The sequence below is a fragment of the Alternaria rosae genome (assembly GCF_020736505.1).
Source record: "Alternaria rosae strain MPI-PUGE-AT-0040 chromosome Unknown BKA58scaffold_3, whole genome shotgun sequence".
NCBI lineage: Eukaryota > Fungi > Ascomycota > Dothideomycetes > Pleosporales > Pleosporaceae > Alternaria > Alternaria rosae.
Genome location: NW_025763572.1, coordinates 2,157,762 through 2,177,771, shown reverse-complemented (window position 1 = coordinate 2,177,771; position 20,010 = coordinate 2,157,762). Strand labels below are relative to the sequence as shown.

General features: G+C 52.9%; 6 protein-coding genes across 6 annotated transcripts; 1 reads left to right on the top strand and 5 right to left on the bottom strand.

Moving 5' to 3' along the window:
* Nucleotides 1–509: 509 nt before the first annotated feature.
* Nucleotides 510–4,037, bottom strand: BKA58DRAFT_410080 (uncharacterized protein; the record flags this gene model as incomplete). The annotated part of the gene is made up of 4 exons (XM_046172194.1): nucleotides 510–716; nucleotides 821–895; nucleotides 1,627–2,829; nucleotides 2,877–4,037. The coding sequence occupies 4 exons, from the start codon at nucleotides 4,035–4,037 to the stop codon at nucleotides 510–512; spliced, it is 2,646 nt and encodes an 881-aa protein (XP_046027841.1).
* A 2,553-nt stretch (nucleotides 4,038–6,590) lies between these two features.
* On the bottom strand, nucleotides 6,591–7,570 carry BKA58DRAFT_130184 (uncharacterized protein). The gene is made up of 4 exons (XM_046164368.1): nucleotides 7,302–7,570; nucleotides 7,034–7,253; nucleotides 6,889–6,979; nucleotides 6,591–6,842 (listed from the first exon to the last, which is right to left on the bottom strand). Exons 1-4 carry the CDS (start codon nucleotides 7,356–7,358, stop codon nucleotides 6,752–6,754), a joined length of 459 nt encoding a protein of 152 aa, XP_046027840.1. The 5' UTR covers nucleotides 7,359–7,570; the 3' UTR covers nucleotides 6,591–6,751.
* Nucleotides 7,571–7,605: 35 nt separating this feature from the next.
* BKA58DRAFT_130179 (uncharacterized protein) lies at nucleotides 7,606–10,099 on the bottom strand. The gene is made up of 2 exons (XM_046164367.1): nucleotides 9,519–10,099; nucleotides 7,606–9,471 (listed from the first exon to the last, which is right to left on the bottom strand). The coding sequence occupies exons 1-2, from the start codon at nucleotides 9,620–9,622 to the stop codon at nucleotides 7,665–7,667; spliced, it is 1,911 nt and encodes a 636-aa protein (XP_046027839.1). The 5' UTR covers nucleotides 9,623–10,099; the 3' UTR covers nucleotides 7,606–7,664.
* A 939-nt stretch (nucleotides 10,100–11,038) lies between these two features.
* Nucleotides 11,039–15,120, bottom strand: BKA58DRAFT_467596 (uncharacterized protein). The gene is made up of 3 exons (XM_046175068.1): nucleotides 14,602–15,120; nucleotides 14,345–14,553; nucleotides 11,039–14,294 (listed from the first exon to the last, which is right to left on the bottom strand). The coding sequence occupies exons 1-3, from the start codon at nucleotides 15,026–15,028 to the stop codon at nucleotides 11,379–11,381; spliced, it is 3,552 nt and encodes a 1,183-aa protein (XP_046027838.1). The 5' UTR covers nucleotides 15,029–15,120; the 3' UTR covers nucleotides 11,039–11,378.
* Nucleotides 15,121–15,228: 108 nt separating this feature from the next.
* On the bottom strand, nucleotides 15,229–16,616 carry BKA58DRAFT_335282 (CRAL-TRIO domain-containing protein). The gene is made up of 2 exons (XM_046168239.1): nucleotides 15,896–16,616; nucleotides 15,229–15,845 (listed from the first exon to the last, which is right to left on the bottom strand). Exons 1-2 carry the CDS (start codon nucleotides 16,518–16,520, stop codon nucleotides 15,403–15,405), a joined length of 1,068 nt encoding a protein of 355 aa, XP_046027837.1. The 5' UTR covers nucleotides 16,521–16,616; the 3' UTR covers nucleotides 15,229–15,402.
* A 103-nt stretch (nucleotides 16,617–16,719) lies between these two features.
* BKA58DRAFT_467594 (DNA polymerase alpha 70 kDa subunit) lies at nucleotides 16,720–19,292 on the top strand. The gene is made up of 4 exons (XM_046175067.1): nucleotides 16,720–17,112; nucleotides 17,166–17,339; nucleotides 17,388–18,795; nucleotides 18,847–19,292. Exons 1-4 carry the CDS (start codon nucleotides 16,784–16,786, stop codon nucleotides 19,021–19,023), a joined length of 2,088 nt encoding a protein of 695 aa, XP_046027836.1. The 5' UTR covers nucleotides 16,720–16,783; the 3' UTR covers nucleotides 19,024–19,292.
* Nucleotides 19,293–20,010: the final 718 nt, after the last annotated feature.

Below are 20,010 nucleotides of genomic sequence, written 5' to 3'. Positions count from 1 at the left end.
CTCTATATGCTTTATTCATATCCTTCGCTAAGGAAGTATTGGAGCAACTAACACGCCGAACAGTATCCAAGGCTTTGGTAAGCACCTAATGTTCGGCTCCCCCCAGGGCCGAGCTACGTAGAGCCGCTTATGCAAGGTACTCTCTGGAAAAGCGCGAGAAGCCGAACATGATCTGGCAGCTCACTATTTTAGTATTCAGTGTAACTTATGCGCACAGTAGTGAGCGACGCTGGCAATACCTAGGCAATGTCTGCATTGCTGTTAGTTCTGGTCAAGTTGTTGTCCATCGCAAGCATTTCATTTCAAATGTGTCACTCATTTTGGCAACAGGTAATTAGAGTGGTTCAAGTCTCAAAGTCCATCAAACGTGGCGGGGCATGATCTGTCATTGAGGTATCATTTCACCAGCCTTTCGCTCTAGATATCCATAGTAGCTACTCAGCACAACCCGCCGGAACGCCATGCTTTTGATATGCACATCATCCTTTCCCCCTGTTCGCTGGATTCCTCTAAGCATCCTCAACAATCTGGGTGTGGAGACCCTTGGGGTCCTTGACGTTGACGGCCTGGACGTAGGAGTAGAGCTTCTCCTTGGCGCCCTCCTCGTCGTTACGCTTACGGGAGATGCGGACACGAAGACGGAAAGGAACGCCCTTGATACCGGACTCCCAGACCTTCTTGTTGAGCTGGGGGTCTAGGCGGACGTCGTTGGTGCCCTACATCGAGATAATTAGCCTGTGTTCGTACGAATGACGACGCCATGGCAGCACTCGCACGGAGCGCGCGTACCATGGGCCGTTGGTTCTTCCATAGCACATACCATAGCCTGCTTAGCGAAAGCGCGGATCTCCTTGACAGCCCTGGGGGCCCTCTTCTTGAAGCTGACGCCATGAACCTATACCCAATTTATTAGCCTTATGTTCTCTTCAGTCTTCCGCCCGATGCCTGCGTGGCCAAAGGCGGGTGCTCAAGCCAGTGTGATCGGCCTGGTCGAGCACCCACCCAAGGTTCCGCGAGACCATCTGTGGACTTCACAAAACTGAATCAACATACGCGCTTGTGGAGGTGGATGGTGTATTCGCGGGCGACGACGTCGGCGATGGCGCTGCGGCCGGTCTTTCCGGCAGACTTCTTGCCGGCGGACTTGGTGGTTGGGGCCATTTCTGGAGGGAGAATGTGTTAGCAAATGCTCATTACAGCAATCAGCTGGGATTGCAATTCGCGACTATTGCGCAGACCGACTGATTTGAACACAGACTGGGAGCGCAATACATACTGACAGAGGTTCTCGCTGCGGGGGTTAGTCGACGATGAAGATGCGAGTTTGAGGCTTGAAGGTCGAAAAGTCACGATATTCGAAAATCGGATGCCACCGGTGTGCCCGCTTACTTAGCGCGTGGAGCACAGACCACAGCGCACGTGAGACTCGGCTTGTGCAAGTAACTGCGCAGGTGGAACACCATGATGAATTCGGCTCAATAACAAGGTGATTCTATTTGGGTATCTGTTGCTTTATAAAATGGCTTTTCATGAATTTTTAGGTTGTTATCCAGGCCCGCACCAAAGCAATATTCGTAGAACATCCTTTTGCCTTCCCAGAACGCCCGCTCCGCAAACTCTTTACACATGACCTGGCAGATCGAATTCCTTACCACGCTTTTTGGTAACATCAAGATCATCCTCCTCGTCGTCTTCATCTTCATGGTGTTCGCTTTCATCGCTGCTACTCTCCTCGTCTTCGTCGTCCTCATCGTCTTCATCGCCCGCAACGAAGCGATTCAGCTGCCCACCATCTTCACCCCAGAACTGCAATCCTTCAGGATCTCGATCTTGCGAAAGATCCAAAGTCGGGATGTCTTCGAACAAGGCTGGATTCAGATCGTTCCTAAAGCGCACGAGGGACTGCGTGAACCGCTCCAGAACGTACTGCGGGAGTGACGGTTCCTTAACCGTGGTACCATCTGTCGCGGGACGTTCGGCGCGGTCGTCGTTGCTGAGATCGATGAAGGGCACATCTTCAGCTCGAATATCTCCCGTCGGGTTGAGATAGGCATCGAAGGATTGGCGCACGCGTTCAAGCATTTGCTGTGCAGCATCAGGCATTTGAGGCATCTGAGGCATTTGTGGAAATTGCGGTATCTGTGGGAAGTTTGGCAGCGGTGGGAACTGCGGCAAAGATGGGAATTGTGGCATCTGAGGCATCTGCGGCATGCGCGGTCTGCCAGGAAACTGCGGCATCTGGAAAGGGAAAGAGGGCAGCTGACCTGGTAGCCATGTCTCTTCGGGCTCATCTGGTTGGAAATAGTACCGAGGCGAACGAAGTGGTGCTTGGGAGGAGGGCGAGCTGACGCTCACAGGTGATCTCGAGCCTGAATCAAGGTCGGCGTCTAGTATCGCATTGGCGGCTTCTTCACTCTCTGGCCCGTTCAGGATGCGAAGCTCGTTGGTGTTGTACGAATCGCATGTACCACATTGGTTTCCAAGCCAGTGATATTTGACAGAAGATTTTGCTGAACAGTCGTTACACTGGACGACTGCCCGTGTGTTTGCGAACTGCTCTGGCATGGGCTGACCCTCGATTGCTTGAGTCAACTTCTGCCACTGCAGGTCCATACACACGGCACTCTTTTTGCAAATTGGGCATTTGTACGCAGTCTGCATGTAGAGGTTGTAGCATCCTTTGTGGAGGTAATGGCCACAAGGCATTGACACGACAGCAGTAGACGAAGTGAAGAGATGGTCGCCGCAGATTGGACAGTCGCCCTCGGTGGCACGCGGGAGGCACTTGTGCGAGGTCGCGTGAGAGATGGATATGCAAACATTGCAACTCTGCACACAATCAGTCTAGTCCAAACTGTGTCTCGGTAGGATCATACCTTGCAGTGATAGAAGTCTTTGCCCAGACCTTCTCCTCGCCGACAGATACCACAGTCTGGGCAGTGGTAGATCTTCTTCTTGCTGTTGTTATCCCAGAGCTTACAAATGTCACAATAGTAGCATGCAGCTTCCGTCTCACAGTTCTTGCACACCTCGGCAGCTGGTTGGGGCGTACCGCATGCCATGCACAGCATGTTTTGTGTCAGCTTCCTGTTCAGGTTATGGTCCTCGACTGCATCGTGGCAGTGTCGGCACGTGTACCAGCGGCGACATTCGAAGCATTGCACTTTGACGTTGCGCTTGTAATGCTGGCAGCCGAGCACAAGCTCCCCCTCGGCGCTGTCCTCCTCGTCGTCTTCGCCGTGCTCTGCGCCGTTGTGGTCGTGATGGGGCCGATACGTGGGGTTTGTGTCGCCCTCGCGAAGATTGTACGAGATCTCGGGGGTCACGTCCGTGGTGGACGAATAGGGCGACGATGCATGGACATCGGAGAAGAGGGACTGGCCGGAGGTAGGGGTAAAGGGGCGGTCGTGTGATATGAAGCTCGCGGGGGACGTCGGGCGCATGTGGTTGTACTTCTCCGTCATGAGGTTGTGTATCATGCGGGCGCGCTCCTGGTCGGATATGTTCAGGGCCCGGATCTCGTGGATGCGCTCGCGCAGATGGGCCATGCCATCGTCAGCGGGGAGCAGCTCTGCCATGGCGCTGGCATGCTGGCTAGGTGTGCTGACGGGACGGAGCGACGTGGGCGACGGCGCAGTCGAGCGTGATGAGTCGACCTCGAGGTGACGGAACTGATCAGCGAAGGTGCGGGATGGATTCGCGGACATGTCGACTGGGGTGTCTATTGGCAGATCGTCATGGCTCTGCTCCTCGTCAACAACAGCGCTGCGAGGCCGCTGCGAGAAAGACGAATAACGTCGGAACCGGTCGCCCAGGGCTGTGGGTCGGCCTTGAGGTGCTTCGGTAATGTTTCTTTCATGTGCGCTCACGGAGCCCGCGTCCGTTTCGTGCTCCCGCCGTGGCACTGCTGCAGACGCAGAGTCGTGATTATCACATGCTAGAGACCGAGCTCCGTCAGGGCTCGCCTCGCCAACGCCTGAGAAGCGGCGTGCATGGCGCACAACGGGCTCGATAATAAAGGACGAGAAGAGGCTCATTGGGTCATGGTGCTCATCAGGAAGGGGTGGGAGAGGAGAGGCTTCGTTTCAGGACGCCCAGAGGCCCTCAGGCGCTGCTCGCACTGTGCTCCTCTTGACCACGTTTCTGTGGCTCAGTTCTGGTCATGCTCTCGAAACGCCACACTTGCCACGAGAGAACCTTGGAAAGCCTGCTGCCTGTCTATTCTCGGGCGTGCCTCACTCCGGTCCGGATACGCAGTACGCTCGCCATCGCTTTTCGTCTTGTCTTGCGAACTCCAACATGGCCGATCCCGCACCCGCAAGCATTTCCGAAATAGGCCCACAACAAAATCGCTGTCACAGACACCATCGCACTGTTATCACCATCACATCGGAGACCCACACCGGCTCCTTCGCCGTCACAGTCCCACTGTGCGTGGTGCCGGCGGATCCCCCTAGCCCCGTTACCTACACGCTATCGTCAGCGTCCTCAGTCCACCCGGAAGAGCTGGAAGGCATCGTACCTGAATACGGCAAACTCAAAATTACACCACGCGCAGGTCATGGCAGCCTGTGTCTACGTACAGCTCGACTTGATTTATGATTTGTTTTTGCTCGGGAACGTTTTCACCGCACGGCAATGCATCCGTGATCAATCTCCCCCCGACAAGCCCTTCTCACGTCCGACCTCACAAGCGTTGGTGTCGTAAGGCCACCGACTCACTAAGCTGATGTACCGTATGTCAGAAAGATTCCACTTCATGTCTCCCGATTGAGCAGGTTCTGAGATTATCCGTCGATCATAGCAGAAATCCATGGAAATTACAGAGGACGGTTTGGCGTTCCGGTGCCTTCTGAGCCACGCATGACGGCCGCCACAGTGGCAATCCGCATCCTTCGACATCTGGGCAGCTCCACCTACTCCTATACCGTCTCTGTACTACACACCATTTGTCGTGGCGACTTCCTGACAAGGCAGTTTAGATGAAAAACTATGGATTGCGGCGGACTTTTCGCGGTCGCAAAAAGGACCGATGCCATCCATCGTCCTCTACCACCCGCGGCACCACGATACAAGGACATACATCGCCCGTTCACTACTGACTCAATTTAAAGAGTTTTCAGAGTCGCCCAGGCACGAACATTCCATACAGAGTAAGTCTGGAAGAAAACGTTAATCACTGTTGCGAAACCTGGGTGTAGAGACGAGCCATTGCAGCCTCGATGTCAACAATTCCACGGTACGACAGCGGCATGACGCATCTCGCAGTCATGTCGCCGACCTGACTCCCATGGAACGGCAACTCACGATACTACCATATCGAGCGAATTCCACAGTATCCATTGATTGCAGTCGCCATATCGTGGGTGAGCGAGTAGACGGCGTGAGGTGTTGACATGTCTCGTTGTTCACGCTAGGCATCGACACCAGACAAGCTCCCGCAATAATACCCTGGATCGTCGTGCCAGCCCCTGAGATACCCGCAAAAGGCAATTCTTTCGCATTTTGTCGAAAGCTGTATGCGATCCAAGGTTGAGATCGTTTCGAGGCTGTTCTTCCCGCCCGGTACCCGTAGATCACATCGCCAGGTCAGGCAAAATGTTGGGAAGCGTTGATTGCAGTCACGATTTCCTGGATGACTATGAGAGACGGTGCCAGCAGCTATGACTCATCTAGAGCACTCAATTTCCACATTGCTATAAACAATGCGGCTGGAAGAGGTATCTCGGTGAAAAGTGTTGAAGACAGCAACACTTTCACGGTTCGCAATTGAGACTAGATGTACGCTATCGAAGTTTCCATTCACCCCTTAATCTCCTCTCTAGATCATTTCGGCATTGCCTCCGTTCGCGACATGAGAGTAGTTCTCTGGCATAACTTCTGCTTAAGGCACAGTATTATTGTCCACTGCTCTCAAGGTCACATCCTCCTATAGCAACTCTTCTATCAGACGAAGCTTCTCGCATTTGAATACGTCCGCCTTCGCCATTTTCTTGGCTCCATTTCGCTACTTCTATCCGATAGTCTGTCTGTATCATCACATGTGCAAGAACATCGCGGTATTCTTACCCATGCAGTCCTTCGTACATCCCTTTAGTGTTGGGAGGATTTGGACCAGCGCTACAACTTGACCAAATCCCCATGTATCTTCGGATTTGCCCTGGAGATGCATACGATTTGCAGACCGAATCGCCCATGCCATATACAAGTGGAGCAAGAATTGAGCGAGGGGAACATCCACCAACCCCAGTTCTGTTAACGAGTTTTGGAGATCGAAAATTGAAGGCATAGGTATTCTTGAAGATAGGTCCTTGATCTCGGTTCTTGTTAGAATCGAGGAGAGGCGGATGCACTTGGTGAAGAAAGCTCTGATCGCACTGTTGACCTTCTTCTCGTATAAAGCCATGCCGCCAATATATGCGTTGTACATCTCTCGAATGGGGAGAGGCCAGAGTGTGCCAACCAAAAGCGTGGTTTTATGCGATTCTAGGAGGCTTCCCTATAGTAAGCTGAACATGTACAAGCAGGTGATACTAAGGTATATATGGTCGGCCTCAGGATGTGGTTGGATTGGACTTGTGATACCCCGGTCGCGGTAGCAAGAGCCAAACTCATCGACATCCCATCTTCCTAAAGCTATACCGAAAAGGACCGCAAAGACCAGGTAGAGTATACAAAAAACGGTGATCCACAGCGCATTGGATACAAGAAACTTCATCCATAGTAAACGCCATATCTGTAGAAGTTCTCATCAAGTATTGTTCCGATGCCCATTGTCGACATTCTGCTTTTGTATCTTTCGAGAAAGCCAGAAGACAAATATCGAGGCTGTGAATGACACGCTGCCGACATTCAGTGGGAGAGATATATGAGGTGACATTCACTTACGCTGTGAAATTGACAGTGTCGTAAACCACATGGAGATGATAGAGGCTTAGGCTGTTCCTCTGAACCATTGCAGCAGTGAGGAGCGCGATTCCTGCTCAAATTAGCGACTGCGCAACTATATCAGCAGCGTCAGGGAATGTATCACCGTTGAAAAGCTGAACTTCGCTGATTGACCCCAGGACCTTTTCCGTAAGCTCAAGTCTTCGTAAACGGGAGAACTGCATTCGTTTCATTTCCCGGTTATTTTCCAGAATAAAATCGCCCGAGGCGTCAGAATGCTTCCATCTTGCTTGCAGAGTTGCGCAGTAGCCTATGCCTGCAAATACCAAAGACAGGCCCGCTAGGATTGCAAAGGCTAAAATGATCTCAAAAAGAGTAAGAATAAGCGTCATGTGCGTCGAATATGAACTCACCCCAACACCAGCGATATCAGGGATCGCGTTTCCAATGTTCTCACTTTTGCATTCCATAGCTAACAAGGCTGAGATACGACGTGGAGAACTCAAGCGCAATGTCGCAAAACCATCAGCCGGCCATGCTTTGCCTTTTAAGCATGCCAAGTACAGAGTACAGAGGAGTTTCTGGTTTTCAGACTTGGGGGCGGAAGCATCAAGACGTGATTGGCAAGTAAGACAGGAGGGGGACAATCAGCCTCAGCTCGCTGCCGAAGGCTGAACAGCGGTCCAGCCTTCACAGTCAGCCATGCAGGTGCGCATAGAACAAATGTTCGCGTACTCATTAACCATTCATAAATCATTATATACATCAATGGTCCTCTACCAAACAACAGCTCTCCTCCTTCTCGTTGTCGCAGTACCCTGCCTCACCGCACTCTCTCCCTTCAAATCACTCACACACTTCAAGTTGTTCGGCCTCGCCGTATCCCTTGCGCTATAAGTCCATTTTCCTGGACTTCCGCTCACTGCTACCATGGTCCGCCTTGTGGTTCCGTTGAGAAGCAGCGTCATGGCCTTGTTATCTCCGTTCTTCACATTCGAAGTACATGTCGCAGTGATGCTGCCGGATTGCTTCGACTCCCAGGTGTACGTGTCTAGAGTGACGGTGTCAGCCAAAGTGGGGTTGACCTTGACAGTGACGGTTGCTTTGCTGGTCTTTGTGGCGTCGGTCTTGGACGTGACGGTGAGTTCGAATGTAAAGGATGTCTCTGTTGTTACTTTGGGTGCGAGGAATGTGGCGCTGGGGCTGTTGGCGTTGGTGATACTAACGGTTGCCGAGGCAGGCGTGGTTTTGGTCCAGCTAAAGTTCAGATCGGTGTCTTTGAGGCCCTCAGCCGTGTTGGAGCCCAAGAGTGTTACACTAGTGCCAACTCGCAGAGCAGATGCAAAGCTTGCGATAGAAGCAATCGGGGCGGTCTGTGGTGTCGATGGCTCATCTGGATTGGGGTTGGGCGAAGGAGTAGCCGAAGGGGTCGGGGTTGCGTTAGGATCTGGGATGTCTGCGGGACTGCAGGTCTTGGATGGCTGTGGTGGGGTGGGACCTGGGAACGGCGATAGAGGACCGTACTGTTTACCATCAAGGAAGTCACCCTGAATCAATCCCCGAATATCGTTGAAAGGGTAGGCTGGCGGGTTGGTTCCAGGTACATCAACTTCAGGGAAGATCCATTCGCTAACAGCTGCAATAAATTGACCAGCTCTAATACCGTCCTTGGTCTCCTTGACTGGTGTGTTGGTCGTAATACGGTACTCTCGAGTGAAGGGAGCTTGAGCTGGCGAAGCAATGCGAGCCTCCCATTTGCAACGAGTCTCTTGCTTTGGAGTTGTTGTACCGATGGGGCGATATGTCTCCTTGCCCGTACAAGGGTCGACGTCGATAGCACTGATAGTGACTATAGCGCCGGAGCAGCTGGACAGGAAACCGATCACGCGGATATCGGCAAACTCAACATTTGGTGAGTTGTCAGGAACGCCGATGAGGAAGTCCTCAACGCGAATGTAGTTGGGTACACTCTCGCTAGCTTGTGTCGTGATGTGCAAGCTGATGCATACGATCGACGAAGCGAGGATTTCGTTGCCACCAACCCTGAGGCCAGAGTACTCAATGAAGTCGCCGACTTTGAATGGAACCATGCTGAGTGGATCCTGTGGCGTGAATGATTGACTGTTGGGGCGATTCGAGCTTGAGCACTTGGCGGTATTTCCCGAGTATGGAATACACATAGGGAATCCCGAGAACGAGGTTACCGATGGATTAGCTGTGTCAGCGATCCAGTATTTCTGGGAGTTGTACTGGGGTCCAAACAGACCATCAGGGTCATTGATTCGGACTGTCGGACCACTGGCTATCTGAAGCGTACCGTCGTCGTTGATTGCCGAGATGTATCCTTGGCTGCCTTCGAGACCGAAGCGTTGAGCGACCGAAACCTGTCCAGCAATGACTTTACCGTTCACAATGTTACCAACGACGGTAGTCTCGAAGCCAAGGGCTCCTGCATCGCAGAGTTCCCGGAACGGTGCCCACACGACGGGGAACTGAACGATGAGATTCTGTGGCACCTCAATATTCCAGTTGTTGACTGAGATTGAGCCACCAGAGTTGTACTCTGTGCTCTTAGCGTTGCAACTGCATTATGTTAGCATCGAAATCATATCCGAACGTGACAGACGTACCCGTCCAGAGATCCAGTGACGGTGAACGGCTGGATATTCGGAAGTTGAGCTAGGCCAGTTGAGGCCAGCACAAGGAAAGAGGCGAGCTTTGATACGCGAGACATCTTTTATTGTCCAACTTGAGGAATTGTTGTGGAGGTCTGGTGTGAATAAAAGCAAGGTGGAGAGACAAGCTGGTTATATATGTGTGGTGGAGGCTACCTTCTCGCATCAAGTTGCAAGGTAGTCTTGCTTCTCGAAGTCGGACAGGGCGACATAGTACTAGTGCACTAAGATGAACATTCAGAGCTTGTCAGCCCCAGTATCATGAAGATAATCAGGCGAGTACTGGTGTCGAAGCCTCCCTCATGCTCCAGCCAGATCACAGCTGCCTTTGTGACCAGTAACATATCGACGGCGTCCGCCATCGATATTTCCAAGACGTTCGGCAAGAGTGTAGGGAGATGGGGCGGGGTGCCACAGGATGGTTATTGCGGTGTAGTTCAAGGTGCCGGGGTACTGCCTGGACTTCCTCTTCTAGAAGAACAAGGATCTTTTTCTCTTTCTCAGAGCTTCCATATGAGCTCTCCGCTAGTCTTGTCGCCGCAAGGCTACCAAAGACTGATCTCGACCTTTTCAGCCCTGCGTGGGCTATCATACTCACATAGGGAAACCTGGGGTGCGGAAGCGGCTGACAACTGCCAAGACAAAGCTTCTCGTATCCAGATGTACGACTACCAAGATCTGGGTCGCCGACGGCTTGGATCGGGGTCTAGCAACATGAGCTGGAATATCCGCTGCCGACAAATTGCCGCATCTCTTGACGATGGTTGTGTTTTCCTGCACCACGGCTACAGAAGGAGTAATTTTGGAATTTCCCAGGTTCGTAAGATGAGTTGCACGCGCGAAGACATCAGAGGCGATGCGAAGCATAAGCAAAGTGCGCGAAGTAACATGAATACAAAGTCAAGAAGCCGCTGACTGCATGCGCTGGCAAAGTCTTCAGCTACGAGCTTGTCGTGCCAAGAATGAGGCTTGCAGTGTGTGATCTGCATGATGGACTATTTTGGTGTCTGTTAAGCTTCACAGCCTGCAGATCTGACAAGACGCGAGAGAAGGAATGCGAAAACTCCGACTTGCGGCAGACGAAACGGGAAGAGAAAAGCGATGAAGTAAAAGCGTGGCTGATCCAGAGTGACTCAGCTGGGTCTTCCTCGACGACGTCTGGCTTGGCACTGCATGTGCGGAGGCAGGTGCGGAGCGCCCGTATTGGCGCTGCCTCCATTACGGAAACGCATCAGAAATACCAAGTGCGCATTCGGATCAGTAGAGTCTTGTGGAGGCGACATCGCATTCTGCGGGCTCACCGGACCAGAGGTGATCGTGGACGGGAGGTGGTGAGGTTCCAGACTTCCGGAGTCGCTTAACCTTGGAAGCTAAGGTTATGCACGCCATTCACGTGGTATGGGGCTGGAAGCACTGACATGCATTCCCAAGACTTGCGAGTTCGCAGTGGCCACTGGAGCATGAAGCGGCGCTCGTCGAAACTTCAGCCAGCCAGTCAGCCAGTCAAAAGCTATCGTGCCATCACATGTTTGCAAAATGGATATCTTTGTTCTAAACCATTTCATCGTGTCAAAGCGAAAAGAAATCGTTCTTTGAAACTACGTACAGAGGAAGCGCCATAACTATTGTAGCATTGGCCGGACAGCCTACCTAGGTATCATGGTAACGCCGGAGCGCCATGCTGCAGCCGTGATATACAGCAACGAATCGATGAGAAACATCAGAGGACATGCCTCTGAACGTGCCTTGCCGTTAACGTGCGGTAAAAGTGACCTCGAAGAGACTAAGTAAACAATTGTAAAACCCCGTTCATACTCAATCGCCGAGAATGCTCTCCTCGTCCCCATTAAGTTCGGCATCCTCCTCGCCGTTCGCGATTGGCTCTACACCATTAGTTTGCTCGGCATCGCCATCAGCCATCTCTTCATCCTCAATCCCGTCACCAGGGACCTCCTGTTCGTGCTCCTGCTCTTCTTCTTCGTCGCTGTCTAGCTCAACTACTTCTGCGCTCTTAGCCGATGTGGCATTCGATTTGGCCGACTTTGAAATCTTTTTAGTAACTTTGCGCTGTTTGGAGACATCGAGATGATTCACAACCTCTCTCCAGGTCGGTGTGAGCTTCAGTCTGTTACGCTCGAGACGCTTGCGCACTGCGCCTGAACCATCGCTGTCGAGGGCCCCGGCAAGTATTGCCTGTACAATGCGCGCGCCGAACCGGCAGAACTGATCTTCTACCAGAAAAGCGCGGACTTTCTTTTCGGATACACCATGCTCGTCCGCAGCGTCTTCTTCGTCACTCTCAGGATCGTCGTCCGGATCGATAGGTTCATCGTCAATGTCCGGCTCTTCTAAGCGCTTGTGGGTGAGCTTGGCCATATAGTTCTCCCAAGCCGTAAGGATCTGGAGGATGAGTTTCGTAGTGTTACCATCGATGTCGCGACAGAGAGCTTCCCAGTCGTCGTTGGCTGCATTTGAACCGCGACCCTGCGTCTTCTTGGGCGTCTTCGCCATCCTTTCCTTCTTGACCCTGAGGTTACAAAACATGGTGTGAATGTCTAGGAAAAGGTTGGTCGCGTTGAGTCGTACTTCGGATGTGCCTTTTCGACCCTCCATAATTCTCATGAGTGCTGTAACGCAGGTGTCTCTTCGCTCGACCAAGGCCATGAGTTCGTCTTCGGGCATGCTGGTACCTTCTTCGACATGAATAGTACAAGCCTTGCACTTCCACATGAAGTATCCGAACATTAAGTAGATTGCATGACTGACAAGAGTGTCGTCTGCTTCCTCAATTTCTGCGTCTGCCTCTTCGACCAGTATTCCGCGCTCGATTATCTGCAGTACTGAGTCGACAGGTGGCGTATTCAGGGCGGCTTTCTTCCCCTTGCCTTTCGACTTTGCAGGAGTAACAATGTGTTCAAGCACAGAAGCGTTCGAGACAACTGCTAGTTGCGACATCTTCAGTACCACATTGGATACCCCACGAAGAACATTCTCATCAAGATTACCTCGGACGGAAAAATCCTTGTCTCGCCGAAGAGCGTCAAACGTGTTGATCAGGTCATCCCAAAGCGCTTGCACCTTAAGATCCACGGTCTCTCGTAACTCTTCGCTCTCTTGAGCGTGGAGTATAGACTTGATAGCTTCTCCAAGGACGCGCTCGTTGTGATGAGTGAGAAACTGTTTGTTGATGTCGTCAAGCAGGGTTGTGAGAGCTGCATTCTGCCGTAACTCCTCAAATACGTCGAGGTTCAGCTCACGCTCCAACCGAAGACACAATGCTGCAGTTTCGGGTAAAGCGCCAAACTTCTTTAGAAGCTGAGGAATGAGCAAGGAGAGTCGTCGAGCCATGTCTGACTGCTCTTCCTTATCGCTCTCGCGCTGCGTCTTGGTCTTCTTCTTATCTTTCTGCATTTCTGCAAAGCGCTGTAGCCGAATACGAACCACAGCACTCAGAATGTCCAGGAGAACAGTCTCATGCTTCTCTTCGAGCCGACATGTTTGGCGAAGCATGATTTCGGGATCTTCGCTCTCATCCTGCGCAGTCTGCGAATGGTCGTAGAGGAGATAGCCGGCTACAACCTCCCATGATCGGATTTCAGGAACAACGTCGTACAGCGCTTGAGCCGCAAGCGAGCAGCGAGACTCAATTCCTTGAGAAACCAGCTCCAATTCTGTGCCAGGAGACATGCGTTGGATCTGTGAAGGGAGCTCGACCTCGTCTTCATCGTATGAGAGCAGCTGATCGACGAGGCATTTCAGTTTCAGCCATTCGAGCCGGGGGTTGTGGTATTCTTCTTCCTCTTCGTCTGCTGGCGCCAAGGCTTCATTGAGAGCTTCTTCACCTCCCATGTCTTCTACGGTAGCCTCGTATGCGGCGTTGACGTTCTCAGCAAAGAAACCTACCACAGCCTTGCGGACCTTTGCGTCGGAGTCGAAGATGAGTTTACCGACGGAATCGATATCATCAGGCTCCAAGAAGCCTGCCTCGCGAAGAATGTCGAGCAAGTCCACGGCCGCAGCGCGCACATTGACCTCGGCGTCGTGGGTGGCCATCTCGACAATGCGTGGACGAAAGCGTTCAGTGAAGGTCTTGAGCCCCGCCAATTTGCTTTCGTCTTTGAAAAGCCGCGCGAGCTGATGGAGGACCTCTATTCGCGTCGATGGATTTGGATCTGAGAGAACCCAACCCAAGTAGCGAAGTTTCGTGCCATCGAAGAACTTGTCGGGGTATGCAATAATCCAGTCTGCCAGCGCTACCACACTGTCCACTCTGATTTTGGGATCCACGTCGCGATAACGATGAACATAGACTGCGGCAAACCAATCATCTAGCTGCCCCCCCACAAACTCTAGCTTCTGGTTGTATTCTTCTATCTCGTGGTCCGCCGCGGAGACACGTGCTTTGTTGACTCTGGACTTCTTGGCTTCCGCTTCGCTTTGACGAACGCGCTTTGCTGTGTTTTCGACGAGATCGGCGGCAACTTGGGCTAGTGCGGTCGTGATGGCTAATGAAGCAACCGTGCTTGTATGACGGAAGGGACGGTTACCGGTCGAGGACATGGCGCCCAGCCAGACCGAGATGTTCTCGATGAGCTCTGCGCTCTCATACAGAAGGCCTGACTGCGCAGCAGTGTGTATGAGAGTGACGAAGAAGCCCTGTAGCGCGTTCCTAAAAGCATTGCCTCCGCCGTCTTTGGCCTTGGCAATCAGCGGGTACTCTGTGACTTCGTACTGTGATGTGTTAACAAGTGAAGAGTGGTGTGCGAAGTACCGCAGCCTACCTGCTGGAATTCTTCTTGAATCTCGGCTACGCGGTTTGGCGCGTTGTCTGGATCTGCTATGTCATCTTCGTTTATCCGCAGGTCGCAGCCTGAAGCTTGCAGCACCAGGTTGACGATCTCAGCCACAGCTTTTGCTTCGTGCTCGTTGAAGCGCGCGACCCATCGTGCAGTGACATCCTCAAGTCGGTCTCCGCTGGCAAACACATCGGCTGCCGTACGTTAGTTTGTGTATGTTCCCGACGTACCCGCACACGTACAGTATAGTCCTTCGGTCTCATCGGGCAGCGCGCTCTTGCGCACAGGCGCCTTTCGTGGCCGCTTAGACGCCTTCTTGGTCGCATTGCTGGCGGGCCGGATTGCGAGACTAACACTCTCGCCGTTTGTCTTTGCCTTCTTGGATGCGGGCTTGCGCGCAGGACCCTTGGCCCTGTTCCTGCGCCTGCGCTCTTTCAGTTCCTCCTCATCTGGCTCGTCTTCGCTGCTTTCCTCAGACTCATCGTCAGACGGCGGCTCCGTCGCGTCTACTCCGCTGTCGTTGTCATCGCCGCGCTTGCGCTTCGTGCTGCCGGTTGGACTTGCGCCTGGCGCGAATCTGGCTGGTCGTTTGGATACGCGTCCTGATTTGCGTCGCGCGGCCGAAGATGCGACTTGGTCAGCCCCCGAGGGTGATTCGGTCGCGCTCATGATTTTTGCGCGCGATTGGCTCGTTGATGATTCGCGAGGTGGAGGTGGAAGTGCGCGGCGCGATCGGTACAGTTGAGGCGGGGACGGTGATGGGAGACGCGTTGTATGTCCGAGCACTTTTAGTGCAAGGTTGCGCGCACGTGCGTCTGACACTACGCCATCGACAGGTCGCCTTCAGCGCTCCGTCACATCTGCATGCACTTGTCGCCGCCCCTTTGTCAGTCAAATCTGAGCTTCCCAGATGCATGTGTTTCAATTGGCAGGGAAACGCTCTCGGTATGCGCAGCCATCTGTTGCCTTATTGGACGAGGTCGATTTGTCTATTATATACAGTGCTTATAGGGAGAACGACAGTCTAGAATATTAACAACCGTTCAGGCAGCAGCCTTGACTGGCTCGCCTTCCTTGATGTCCAGCTTCTCGACACCCTCAACAAGCTCTGTTCCGCCGTTGGACATGGTATTGCTACTCTCAGCTGCTGCAGGCACTGCAGCCTCGCCCGCAGTCTTCTCTGCCGTCCCGCTTCCAAGACTAGGCTCGTCTCCTCCCCACAGGTAGATCTCGCTCTCTCCTATGATCTTGCCAGCCTTCTCCCATCGCTCTTTCCTCTGTTGTCTCCGCTCCGTGGAGATCTTCTCAAGCGCCGGCCAGTAGACGGAATGGTCGTACTTGAAGTCGACTTCACCGCCAGAGACCTTCATGAGCTGTGATGTGGGCACGTGGTTGGGTAGGGGCTCGTTCGGCTTGATCTTGGACTTGGTGACGGGGTCGATAAAGGGGTTGATGAGCTTGAGGAAGGCATTGACATACCATGGGACTATTTGTGATGTCAGCAGTGCATACATTGAGCATTGGAGTGATGCTTACGGTGTGTGAGCAACGCCCTACCAAGTCGCTCGGGGTAGTGGTTCTGCAAGATGTCAAGGACCTGTTTGGCGATGCCCATGCTAGGGGTGCCACCAGCTCCCGTGTTCCTGAAGTCGATCAACAGTGCCAGACTCTCCTGACCAGGCGGGTGCAAGTCTATGGTGCGCTCCAGCATGTAGACCAAGTGCTCTACCCGCTTGGGTGTCTCCTTGGTGTTCTGGTTCTGCGGCAGCAGGTACAGACACGGCCTTCCCTCGTTGTCAAAACCAAGCAAGACCTGCTTGCCGGTTTCGTTCTCCTCTGAGATGTATTCGGCAGTGAAGCGGTCGGTGCCGTACTCACGACGCCATATCAGCGTCGAGCGCAGGCGTTGTATCGCTTGGGGAAGGTTCCACTTGGTGGCACGCAGGTATCGGAGGAGGCATTCGCGAGTGAGCCACATGCGCTCATCGTCGCTGATTGGTGAGGTTTCGGCAGTCTTTGCAGAGGTGGTGGGCAGTGTTTCCCATCCACGGACATCGGCAAGAAGCTCGTCGTATTTGGTTTGCTGATCGGCGGTCAAGGCAGGGGCAGCGGCGGGTTTGCAGCCGGGTGCAGGCTCCTCAAAGGGACCAATTGCAGACATTATGGTCAGGGTGTGGTTGATCAGCCCAAGTTGATCTCGTCTACCGCTCTTGTTCAAGTGTCTTGGGTGAGGTGCTTATTGCCGTGTTGGCGTTGGTATCAGCCTTGGGCAACTTTTTGGGAAGCATGGCGGTCCCTGCATGCACGTCGATCGCCCTAGGCCGCCTCCATGCTAGCCCCACCGACACGCGACGCGTCTTCGGAGTCCCTACGCGCAAAGTGCTCTCCCGGCCATCACCCAGAATACTCACAGTCACATACAACATGGACGATCTTACGACTGAACTCACCGAGCGCTTCGAGCGCTACTGCGACACCAAGGATGACCAATTCCCCGCCGATGTTCTCGCTGAACTGCAGTCAATGTCACGGCTATATTCCATCTCGCCCGAGGAGCTGGATTTCAAATGGCAGGCATACAACATGAAGATGGGCGGAGAAGAGAGCAAGATGGACGTCAAGACTGCACGAGACTTCAAAAAGACGATACAAGATGCATTGGAGCGCGAGAGCAGAGGGAAGGCCCAGCAGAGAAACGAAGTCAAGCGGGGCCAGCCAACACCACGAGCAAAGGGTGGGGACATGTATGATATGTATGTTTAAACAGTGGAAAGACATCTAGGACATTGGCATTGACTGGACGCAGACTAGAAGGACTCGTGCCGGGTACCCCACGTCAAAGCACAACGAACGGCGTCAATGGCAGTACAGTAAAGCGCAAAGCCAACTTCCAGACACCGGGAAGCAAGGCCACCAAGGCTCACGAGATGAGTTCGCCCGGAGGATTCATGACACCAAAGGCTGAAGCCCCAGGTGGACCGTATGTATACCCGGTGCACACCGCAGACATGCTCTAACGCCCACTCAGTGTCTTTGACTTTGCTTCCCGTACGAACGCGAACGACATCACCGAACAGTTCATGCAAAGTGAAATTGCCATCCCCGAGCCGCCGTCAGAAGAACCGAAAGAACCTCGCATCAAACTCAAGGCGAATACGGACATGTCCAAGTTCTCATACCGCACTATGGCCATGAAGCTCTCTGAAGCGTCTGAAGTCTTGGATGATAGAATTGACGAGTTCCGTGACCTACTTAGGGACACAACGGGTCTGGACGAAAGCGCCTTCGGCAACCCCAATTACCCGTCACCGAGCGAGATCATTGCAGTCGGAAGGATTGCAAGCGATACAAGCGAGGGCAAACTCAACACGGCATCACTTGTCCTTGAAGGCTCGCGAAGACATGGCTCAGGCCGACGTGTACCGCTGAACGTAGAAGGGCTATCGTCGTATGACTTCTTTCCCGGCCAGATTGTTGCTCTGCGTGGTACCAACGCTTCGGGTGACTCATTCGTAGTGTCGGAAGTCCTATCACTTCCACTGCTGAATCCACCTGCTACAAGGCCCGAAGAACTGGATGCCATCAACGCGAGATATCTCGACACGCCCGATTCCGATCCGGAGAATGTCCGACCTCTCACCATCATGATTGCGTCCGGACCTTACACGACGGACCAAAATCTCGACTTTGCGCCATTGCACACCTTCCTTGACAATGCTGCTGAAGCATATGCAGACTCTATCATCTTAGTGGGCCCATTCCTCGACGCAGAACATCCTCAAGTCCGGTCAGGAGACTTCGATGCTCCGCCAAATGTAAGCCCAGATCAGGCTACCATGACTGATCTGTTCAGACACCACGTCTCGAGCGCCATCCAAAACTTCAACAAACGCGTACCGACATGTAATGTTCTTCTGGTCCCCAGCTTACGAGACGCGCATCACCACCATGCTGCGTTTCCGCAGGACAAGTTCATCAAAAAAGAGCTTAGCCTGGGCGCTGCAGGAAAGATGGTTCAATGCGTGACGAACCCAATGACTGTCAGCATGAATGAAATGACCGTGGGCATGTCGTCGATCGACATCTTGGATATGCTACGTAGGGAAGAGCTGGCAGGCGGAAAGGCACGAAGTACGAATATATATGAACGGTGCGCTCGAAACGTGCTCGAGCAGCGGAGTTTCTTGCCCATTTTCCCGCCAACTGGAAGAGAAAAGCAGCAGTTCATGCCCGCGCCAATTGAGGAGAAGGTCATGAAAAATGAGGCGGGGAACAATGAGCGGAAAGAGGGTGAAGAGCTGGAAGAGGAACAGTTACCTAGCCCTTTTCTTCCCTTGGGCACCATGCTCGATACAAGCTATCTCAAATTGGGCGAAATGCTGAATGTACGGCCTGATATACTCATAACTCCCAGCGTGCTTCAAGGCACAGTCAAGGTATGCTAAGATGGCTCGCCCACCTGAGAGCGATATGCTAACCCTGACCAGGTCGTGGAGTCTGTACTGGTCGTCAATCCTGGCACATTAGCTAAACGGCGCGCGGCAGGGACATACGCCCGCGTCATAATACAACCAGCTGTGGTCAGTGAGGCAGAAAGGGACAAAGGGGTTGCAGTCGCACACAAGCTCTGGGAACGGACGCGTGTTGACATTGTGAAGATATAGGCGTTGGATATTTGTCATAGGTATACCCTGGAACGGAGCATCAGAGGGGTGTCTGGCGTTCCCCCGTGGCAATGGGCATAAAACTATCACCATCAGGTGCAGCTAAGCGTGTAGTGGTCGTGACGATTGTGTAGGAGGCAGTCACGTACACTGGCTGTATACTAGGAGAAAATTAAGGAAGATACTAAGCTGGTGCGCTGCAGTCAGTTTACGTTAGTTTGAAAATCAACATGAACAAGTCTTAAGGCAATGTACGCTTCTACTCTATTGTCATCTATTATCCTCTAGTGCGTGGTTAGTATTTTCCTTGGACAAATTGCACTTGGTAATTGATCTGATCGCGGAAGTTGGGATGGTAGGAGCATAGTTACCATTGTCAAGTGTATGTTTGCCCTAGGCAGACGGAGAACACATGATGCCGCGACTAGTAGGTCGACAAGCCGATGTTACTCCATGTCACTTCGTCGCGCCTCCTTCGCGCATGCACTCCTTCGCTTGGTTGGACCCGCACCTGTACCAAGGTCACCGTAGATTTTCGGCCTTGCACATTCACTGCGAGCATTTTGCCCGCGCCTGTATTAGGCAGGCACTAGCTACCCGCGCACGTCAGTATCATTTACCAGAACGAGCAAGCACTTGTGATGGTCTTTTGCGACCTGTTCCGTCGGTTTCTTTGCTGTAGAAGCAAGCGCACAGGTATCAAGGAGACGCACGAGCTTCTTCGTCGACCAGAGCAAAGTTCGCCTGTCCCGAGCATCCCAAATCACAGTCCTCAACACCACGCTGAATCGCCTCAACGTCCACGCGACTCCCTCGACGGTACTCAAGAAGACCACTCCGCATCCTCCATGCCGCCCAAGCGCAAAAACACAGACAACGCCGCCGCTATGGACCGTCCAGAAAAGAAGACTAAGGCTCCCAAGAAAGGAACAAAGGCAGCCCCAGAAGCCAAAGAAGGTAAGTCGACGGTTTCCTCCTTTCGTTCAT